This window comes from Anas acuta, chromosome 1 (genome assembly GCF_963932015.1).
Source record: "Anas acuta chromosome 1, bAnaAcu1.1, whole genome shotgun sequence".
Taxonomy (NCBI): Eukaryota; Metazoa; Chordata; class Aves; order Anseriformes; family Anatidae; genus Anas; species Anas acuta.
In genome coordinates this window covers 16814127-16823918 of record NC_088979.1, presented here as the reverse complement: position 1 = coordinate 16823918, position 9792 = coordinate 16814127, and the positions used below count along the sequence as shown (strand labels likewise).

At 41.9% G+C, this 9792-nt stretch overlaps 1 protein-coding gene across 1 annotated transcript in view; it reads left to right on the top strand.

Moving 5' to 3' along the window:
- The first annotated feature begins 264 nt into the window (after positions 1–264).
- The window catches only part of CWF19L2 (CWF19 like cell cycle control factor 2), a 68147-nt gene continuing 58619 nt past the window's right edge, over positions 265–9792 (top strand). The window contains exon 1 of the mRNA XM_068670341.1: positions 265–423. Within this exon, the coding sequence (XP_068526442.1) occupies positions 340–423 (84 nt within the window). The 5' untranslated portion in view covers positions 265–339. The remainder of the gene's footprint in view (positions 424–9792) is intronic.

Sequence of the window (9792 nt, the reverse complement as noted above, 5' to 3'; positions counted from 1 at the left end):
CTGCAGCCTGTGGGCAGCCCCCGCAGGCTCAGTTCGGGCAGGACGGCATCCATGGGAGGGACCCCACGGGGAGCAGGGGCAGAGAGGGACCCTGAGGGAGCGGCGGAGGTGAGACCACGCCGAGACCATGCCGGCGGGGTCCAGCCCCTGACCCCTGCAGCTCCCGCTGTGGTGCTGGGGCGCTGCGTGCCCGGCTCCGAGCCATGCGGGGCGCTGCTCCGCTCCGCTCCGCTCCGTCTCCGGGCGGGGCCCCGCCGCTGCCCGGTTCCCGTTCCGCCGCGCTGTGCCCGCCTCCCTCCCTCCCTCCTTCCCTCCCGGCCCGGCCCGGCGGGGCCCGCAATGGCGTCGGGCTGGCAGAGCGAGGCGAGCCTGGCGGCGCTGAAGGAGCAGCGGCGGCGGCAGCGGGAGGAGCTGCTGGCGGAGGTGGGCGGCCCGGCCCCCGCGGGGAGCCTCCAGCCCCTCGGCCCCGGGCTGGGGGCGGGTGGAGGAGCCGGGGGGAGTCCGGGGGGAGGGGGGGCCGGGCAGGGGCTGGCCGCCGAGTGATTTCAGGGGGGTTGTGCTGGGCGGTGGGGCCGGGCTCAGCCTCTGGCTGCTTTACGCCAGGGCATGGGAGGAGGCAGACCCGGCCGCACCGAGGTGTTTGTGGAGCAGTGGCAGTGTCCTGGCTGGGCTGGTGCTGCTGTCTCTCCCCACTTCTCAAAGCAGGAGGCACAGAGGGGGTGTTAGGTACGTGCAGGTGTCTCCCCGAGCCCACAGGGAGCTGTTCCTAAGCAGCAGGGCTTCCCTTATGTGACTGCACAGCGCTGGGACAGCTCTGCCCTGTGCGTTCCCCCCTTACCAGGAGCTGGAGGGAGTGGCCTTTCACTTAGCAACAGATCATATTTTCCTGCAGAAGTTTCTTTTTTGTGTTATTAATGTTTTCTGCAGTTCCTGCTCTGTTTAAACCACTATGAAATAATACTGTTAGGAGTGCTCCCCTGCCCGGTTGAAACTCTTGGATGTGCACAAAACATTAAAGAAAGTGAAACTTAGGTAGGGCACCATTATCCTGCCTTACCTCTTCTCATGCAGCAAGCTGTTTGGGAACATGCAGCTCTGTTTGTGCAAACATTTTACGCTGTCAGGCATTGACAGAGTAGTTTATCAATATCAAATAATCATTTTTCTTCTTTTTTTTTTTCTTCTTCACTTCTACTTGCATCAGCAGTGCAATGTGCCATAGAAGTGTTCTTGTTCTGTGAGGGTGTTGTCTAAAAGTTTTGACATGACTTAGTCTTTCCAAATGTCCGTGGATGGCCTTTTACATCTTCGAAATATCTCTAAAATACTATTGACTACAAGTCAATAGTATAGTATTTTAGTATTTAATAGTATTTTAAATATTATATTATTAATATTATTATTTTATTATTATTTTTAATATATTTATATTTAATATATTTATATTTATATATATTTATATATAAATTTATATTTAATTCATTAAATTAAATATAAATTATTTATTTAATTAAATTATTAAATTATATATATAATAATAATATAATATAATAATATAATAAATATAATATATAATATTTATAATATAATAAATATAATAAAATATATAATATAATATATAAATAATATTTAATTAAATTTATTTAATTAAATTATTATTTAATTAAAAATATAAATATATTTATATTTATATATATTTATATTTAATATATTTATTAATTATTTATTAATTATATTTAATATTATTATTTTAAATATTATATTTTTAATATAATAGTATTTTAGAGATATTTCGAAGATGTAAGTAAGAGAGAGAGCATTAAACGCTCCTGTGATGTTTTTGTAGTAACTGGATGGTGGTATTAAATATGCTATAGTCTGTGGAAAACTCAACCGATTTGTATTTAACCTGTCATCACTAAACTAACTCTAAATTCCAGGAGACACAGTAAAGCTGAGAAAGGTTGGGTTGCAGTAGTGAAACAACGGCAGTGAAACTAAAGCTGCTCCCATGGAGAAAAAGCTGAAGCTGGTGATGAGGGCTCCTACGCATACAGAGGATGGGGGAAAAGGGACGGGGATGTAGGGGGGGAAGGGGCGAAGGTGGCTTTGGCAGAGGCAAAGCTGGTGCTACAAAGCACAATATTTTGGCTGTAATGGCTGTGATTATTGCTCTTGGGATATGTCTCAAGAGGTCATTGATGGTAACGTAGATGTAGTTTCATGGGTCCTAACTCTAAATGTTGACGCGTTCCTCTAGATTTAGATGCTGCTCATCAGCCTTGCTGAAGAATAATAGAAAATCTGATTTTGAGATTTTAGGTTGGAACAAAATCTGAATTTATTTTTCTTTTCTTACCAGTAAGTTGTGCTATATTACAAGATATGCTGTGTTGAATTTCTTTTTTTTTTTTCTTCAAGTTGACAAAGAAACAGTACATCACATTATTTAGCCTGTTTTTAAAATGCCATGAATACATTTTATTCCTATGTGGAAATATTAAAAAAAAAAAAAAAAAAGTATCTGCAATTTTTTGCAATGCTAAATAAAACCAAATGCATGAATTCCACCTCTCTCTTTTTGTGCTACTTGAGGTGTTTATCTTGTGTTCTAAATCATGACTTCAGTGGAGGAAATACTTTTGCCTTTTATTAACGAAAAATACACAGCAAAGAATTGCAGAAGGATGTGATAGAATCGTAGACTCATTAAGGTTGGAAAAGCCCTCCAAGATCATCTGGTCCAACCATCCCCTGCCACCACTGTCATCTACTAACCCATGTCCCCAAGCACCACGTCCAACCTCTCCTTGAACACCCCCAGGGACGGTGACTCCACCATGTCCCTGGGCAACCCGTCCCAGTGCCTGACTGCTCTTTCTGAGCAGAAATGTCTCCTCATTGCCAACCTGAACCTCCTCTGGTGCAACCTGAGGCCATTCCCTCTAGTCCTGTCGCTGGTTATCTGCAAGAAGAGGCTGATCCCCAGTTCCCCACAGCTTCCTTTCAGGCAGTTGTAGAGAGCGCAAGGTCTCCCCTGAGCCTCCTCTTCCTTAGCCTAAACAACCACAGCTCCCTCAGCCACTCCTCACAGGACTTGTGTTCCAGAAGGATATTTCAAGATAGCATTGACTGATCGAATTTCATCTCTCCCCTTCCTTCAATGTAGGTGAGAGTAAGGCAGTATGCGCAAGGAAGGCAACTCTAATTTTCTGTATACATCAGTGCTCACAATTAATTTTTATCTCTCGAAAGTAATAACTGGGGAAAAAATATTGATCTATAAAGGTGTTGTATCATTGCTCATTCAAAAGCTATTCAAGTGGTAGAGATTATTAGGAATGAAGAACAAAGGAAATCATTATACATTACATCTAGCAATAGCCAATACTCAGTGGAGTTTGAACTCAATTTTTTTTTTTTTGCACTTTCTTAATAAACTCTCTTTTGAATGATGTTAAAAGCAGTTTAGTTTTTTTTTTTTTTTTTTTTTTTTTTCTTTTTCTTTTCGCTGCCTGCTCAGGAAAGAAGAAAGCAGGAGAGAGACAAATTAAAAGAACTCAGTGGTATTCTGCCCGAAGTTCTAGGCAGGAAAAACTGCAAATGACAGATTGGTGGTTTGGTTTTCCTTCTCTTATTGGGGAAGGTAAACAGTCCTCATTTGTAGAAACCAAAGTATTTCTGGTTTTCTGAACTCCTAAAGATGTCAGTCTGTTGATTAATGTGTACATAATTGGTAATATTGACAAGTGAGCATTGATTAATATTTTAAACGTGTTGATTTTCTCTGCTTTACTTAGATTAATCTCATTATGGTCAGACTGCATGTTGCTGTATGAGCAGAACAGAATTGGAAGGAAACTACTGCAAGACTTCATCTTTGTGAGCTTTGACCCTGTTGCTTGTGAAGGCAAGAAAGAAATGGGCTTAGTTTGACGGATTTACTGCAGTATATGTGTGGCTTAAAAAAAGGAGCAGGAGGCCAGGTGGAGGTTGGGAGCACTGTGTGGCAGGGTAGTAGAATAGCAGTGACTTTTAGCTTTTGGCTAATATTCTAAGGGCATTTATTTGATGGTTGCAGTCTTGGAAGCTCCTGCTGTTTGTTTTGGGAAAGGAATTGGGAGGCTGTGTATGTCTTTGAGTATTCACTCCTAATAATGTTAGAGGTTTATGGACATGAACATAAACACTTCAGTTCCATTTCTGAAAGATGAGATGTTTAGCTGACTCACCTTTAAAATATAACCTGTATTTGTAAATATAAATTTACTTATTATAAATATAATTACTCAGCTTGTGATTATAAAATATTGAAAAATTTTAGTCTGTCTTCTGTTCTATAGAGAGCGTAGTTAGGGCAATGAAGAAAAGGAAACCTTTAACCCTGGTCACCAATACCATCCTTTTCTTGATGGCTAGGACAGTGAGGAGTCCAAGGGAACTCTATATTCAGAAGCAATTCTGCCAAAATCTCTGAACTCACAAGAAGTTGCTAGGATCAGCTCATTCTTTTCTATTTGCAAATTGCACATCCACAAATGTAAAGAGATTTAAATATATTACAAATTTTGAAACAGCTGTAGAAGTAGACTTGACTTATTGCCCTTTATTTTTAAAACAAGCTGACCAGAAGTTGCTTCTTGCTGACTTTTTTTTTTTTTTTTTTTAATTAAACTTTCCTGGTTTTGCTGGTTTTGATTTTATCCTACTTCTTATGAAAATCAAACCAACCCATTGATTGAGATTTCTCTTTTAAATTTTGGAAATGTATCTTATTTGTGTAGTCTGTCCTCCCAACTGCATTGCTCAAACCCTGGCAGCTGGTAATGTTTATGGATAATGATCAGTAATCAAATAATTAAGTGTTGACATGCAAATTGTTATCAAGCTCCAGAAATAGCATCTTGTTTTGATGAGTGTGATATGTTCATGACACTACTGTTTCAGTTTGCGAGTTTAGAAGGAGAAGATAATTTGATAGATGTTTGGGTAAGTGCAGGCATGTGTACTTTCCCTAGATGTGAGTACATTTTTTTTTGGTAAATACTGGCAATAATTCAATCCTGAATTAGTCCCTGAATCTGTGCTACTACGTGTATTTTTGTCTTTCAGTGTTACAGCTCTGTGAATTAGACCTCAAGTCTTTGACTCATTGGTCTCAAAGGCTGATGTGATTTGGCCATTGCTTATGCAGAAATTGTCTTTTAATCATTAGGGATGGCTGAGAGATTGCGAGTTTCTCTTGGTAGCAATACAGAGGGATTAAAAAAAAAGTGTAAGTAAATGAGAACTGAGTATTTTAAACAAATAAGATGTTCATGAAACAACATAAAATGATTCTTTGAAACAGGCTTACGGCACAAACAAGAAATTGTGTGTATTAGTTTTAGTCCTTTAGATTTCTGAAATAATTTTGAGATGTACAATCCATTATAATCAGGAATGCATTTGCTTTTGACTCAGGAATCTACATTTATTTTTGTTTTACGTTTTTTATTTATTTTCTTTGAAAATACAACCTAAAATAAAAAGTAGCGATGTCACAGAATGCACAGCCTTTGACCTCCAGGTAAGCCATGAAATCAGCATGTTCTCCTGAGGCCCGGGTAGGCGTTTCCTTAGAAAAGCTGTTGGGTTGTTCGAGTGACTAGGATTTGCAGAGGTAGCGGAATGCTTCGGCAGCATCTGACACTTCATTTTTTAACAGAAAAATATTTTTTGTCTTACAGGAAGGTGGTACTGTGGTACTGTACTCACGTTTTTGACTGAAATTAGAAGAGTAACAGCAGTGAGAAAGGAATACTGCCTTTCCACAGGCTTTCAGACTTCTTTTAAACCACTTTGACATACGTTTTTGCAAGCAATGTCTGGTTGAACAGCCAGGTCGTGCAGAGCCCTTCACTGTTAGGCTCTGCGAGTCCTTCTTTTTGGGTGCTTTCGGCTGTGAGTTCTCTAGCCTCTTCTTTAAACTCTGTTCTGTAATGAGTACCGATCACAATAAGCTTAAATGGTTTAAATCTTATCAGTGATCTGTCTTGTGCACCCTTTGGCAGGTGGAGGTGGCAGAGAGCAGTGATGTTTCCAGCTGACACGGCTGGAGCAGGTGGTGGTTACCAGAGGCAGCCTGGCACAGCTCCGCTGTGGCAGCCTGGGGTGGAAGCTCAGCCCTTTTGAATGAAGCTTGGTAAAGCTTCTGGTGTGTAAGGATAATCAGAACATTGAGGGTAGGAAAAGCAGTAAGCATACAAGAAAATTGGCGTGCTCAGGTGGAGAGTTGATGTAGGGAGCATCAGGACGGTAGGAAGGACTCCCTGGAGATGTGCGCTCACGTAACCAGGCTGTCCCAGCCCTGAGCTTTGTTGTGATGCAAGTTGGGAGAGCAACACCACCCACAGCGACCTTTCTGATAGCTTAATATCAGAAGTGGCAAATGGGTGGGACCAATTTTATGGTAGGACAGGAGATAGTTCTGAAATCAGGAGTTGAAGCTCAGTGTCTGGATTTTGGATTCCTCATTTTGATATCTTAAGGACTGGGCTAAGCGTTTTCTCTTTTGAACTTGCCTAACAGAAAGCTGTTGCCAAAAGGAGTTTTTCCACACTCATTCCTTCCAGGACCCAAAGTACATATCTTTTTTCTTCTTTCTTGCATGGAAACTGGTAGCCTTCGAGACGTTGCCCTGGGGCCGGCTTGGAAGCTTGATGTGCACGAAGCTGTACCCTGCTCTTGGTGGGATGCATTTTCTGTCGGGGTAGTTCTTGAAGTGGCTTCCACCTGAGCCAGAGTACAGCGAGAGGCAGGGAAATGCAAGGAAAGTGCTGGGAACATACGGGGTGGGAGCATGGAGGAGGTGTGGGAGTGGAGCCCTGCCCTTCCATGGCAGCTGGCCCTGAGAGCAACTTGGCTTCTTTGTCACTTGTCTCTGTCATGCTGTACTGATCTGGTGGTGTGCTGCGGAACTTCTGGTTGTTACTTGGAGGAAAAGTGATGTTTTCTTTCTTTTGAATGAAGAAGTTAGCTGTTGTGTGGTGGTGGTGATCATCTTACCCTGAAATGCCACACTGAAAGGTGGGAAACTGCAAGGTCTCTGTCGTGGTTTGGAGAGTGGAGGACTTTCAGTGGCCTTGGTGAGAGCTGAAATGGTAAGCGGAATTGGGAAAGGCTGTTGGTGGTCAGGGTTTCGGTGTGCTGCAGAGGGAGTGAGCCCTAGGTGAGGCATGCCCACTTCTGGACATCTGTGAGGTACTGTCCTGTAGGAACCTCTAATTATTGGAGACCTGTGGATTCTGCCCACTGGAAGGGTGTTTGATCCTTTATGTTAGATCCTACAGTGATGTGCTGTCATTTTTGCAGCTTTTGGTGTTTTGTGCTTTACAAGCTGTTGGGAACAGGATTTTTACTTCACGCAGCAATTACTGTGGTTAGCGGCCCTGCAGGCCGGGACTCATGACCTGCCTCAGCTCTGTAATGAGACTGGAAAGCAATTTCCCTGAGCTTGATTTCCTTCCTCTCTCAGATGGGACTGTGAAATCCAAGATCCTTTGGCCTGCGTGTGGTAAAGGCTGTAAAGAGTTTGCTGTGCTGCTGTGGCAAGCAGTGCTAACCTAGTACTCTGAAGTGATTGCTTACGTGACACCAACAGACCTCGCAGAGAGCTTTGCCAGCGTTAGACTTCACCTCGTGCCTGCCTCAAATGGGACCGAGCAACTTTATTAGGGTACCGCAGAAGTTGCTAGTTGCTTTTAGTGGTCCTCTGTGTTTGGTATGCTCTGCCACTTGCAGAATTAATTCATTACTTGGCAGCAGAGTTATTTCAGAAATGAGACATCCTCTATTTATGGAGAATCATAAAATGGTTTGGGTTGGAAGGGGCCTTAAAGATCATCGAGTTCCAGCCCCCAGAAGGAAGCTCACAAATGTTGTTGCGGTGGCAACTTAAAATGTACCAAATGTTAAGTGCTTGTCTGTAAAGGTGAAAGGATGAGTTGTATTAATGAACTTCCATTTGAAATAAAGGCTTGAACTGCTGTGGGTTGAGAGCTGTGAAACTATTAGTTGGCCTTCGTAGCATAGAATAAGGCTGACAGCAGACTTAATTATAAAATGTAGAAAAGGAAGAAAAAATAGATGGATGCTAGTAAGCCCTGTGTGATTGATTATAAAAGGCAAGTGGAATAGGAAGGACGTTTGGAGCTAATAAAGTAATGCAGACAAATCCCCTCCTCCTCCCTGGTGACACTTTAAATAATTAGGGGTGTGCTGTGAGGGAAAAAACATTCACCAGCTATAAAAATAAATATTGTAATTTGATGGTAGAGGGAGGTAAATAGTTTTTAGCGATTAGAAGGACCAGAGGTTGTTGCTTCTGCCTTTCTTGCTGGGTGTTAAATTGATAATTCAGGTGAAAATGTAACTTCTGGAGTCTTTCTAAATGGCTAGGCAGCTTTCTCATTTGTTTTTGGTTAGGATATTGTTACAAGTCTTCTGTAGTATCTCGGTGTAAGAAGAACCAACTTCAGGCTGCTGTTTTTGTGCCTCCCTCTTTTTAGCAGTCTGGTGGCATTGCCACCACAGACTCATCTCACGCAAGCCTGTTCCAGCCAGAATTCGGGAGACAGCGGTCTGCAGCTTAATGCTGATTTCAAGTCGCTCTGTGCCCTGAATACGGATTTGTGCACTTCAGCCAAAGCTGTGATCAGCCACTTTTATTAGGATCACGTATCTCCTTTGCATAAATACTGCCTGTGTTTTTTTTTCTTATTTGTAGAGCTAATCAAAAAGATAAAAGTTTCCTTTGTACCTTATTCGTAACGTTAGCTTCATGTAACTCAAAGTATATTTGTAAATTTTGCAACATGAGGGAAATAGCAATTTCATTTAAAATATGCTTTTTATTACAGAGGAGGGTAAGAGCCTGAGACACAGGAAAAAAACACAAATAAATGAGAGCCCTAATTGATAGGGAGACCCTCTCCAGCTCCAAATTAAAAATAAAACGTCTGAAATGCGAAGCAGAGGTGGGCTTGGGAGGGTGCTGGGGGAGTAAATACAGGAAGGAGAACAGCGAATGATGCTCAGGAGGAAGACTTGAAGAGGAAACAGTAAAGGATCCAGAGAATGACTTTATGGTTTGATACTTTTGTAATGTGTGAAAGGACACAGTTGCTTCCCACTATGTAACATTGTCATTCTTCCTGTGTGCAGTCCCCTGGTTTACCATTGCAAAGGCTGTCTGGTAAACTCAGCAGCTCAGGAAGAAAACCAAATTCTTCTTGCAGCTTTTGCTTTGACTTTAGTAAAACCAGCATGGTTTATCTCAAGCTGTTGAAAACACTGCAGAAGTAGAGTTGTAATAATATAATTTTTTTCCTGCTTAACTAAGTGTGATGATTGCATTTTGGGATAAACAGTTTTCATAATGGCAAATCATGTTTGAGGGAACTTGTTTGTGAAAACCAGGCTTGTGTTGAATGCAATAGAGGAAACTTCAGTGGCTGGAAAGGTCCTTATTTTATTCACATAGTTTGCAGGAATCCTTTTCAGGAATTGAAGCTACAGTGATTATTAATTTTTCAGAAGTAGTAGTAAAAATATTTCTGTTTTTCTCCCCATAACCAGAAGGGGTAGAACATTTGGCAGCCCACAATGCCAGTACTTCCATGCTTCTTGAGAGCCTGCACTTCTATAATCCAAATTTTGCACCTGGCTGAGATACTTCTAAGGTTGAATGTGCACAAAGATAGGCTTGCTAGCGGTTACTTCTAAAATTAATAGAGAGTGAGCTGTGCTTGG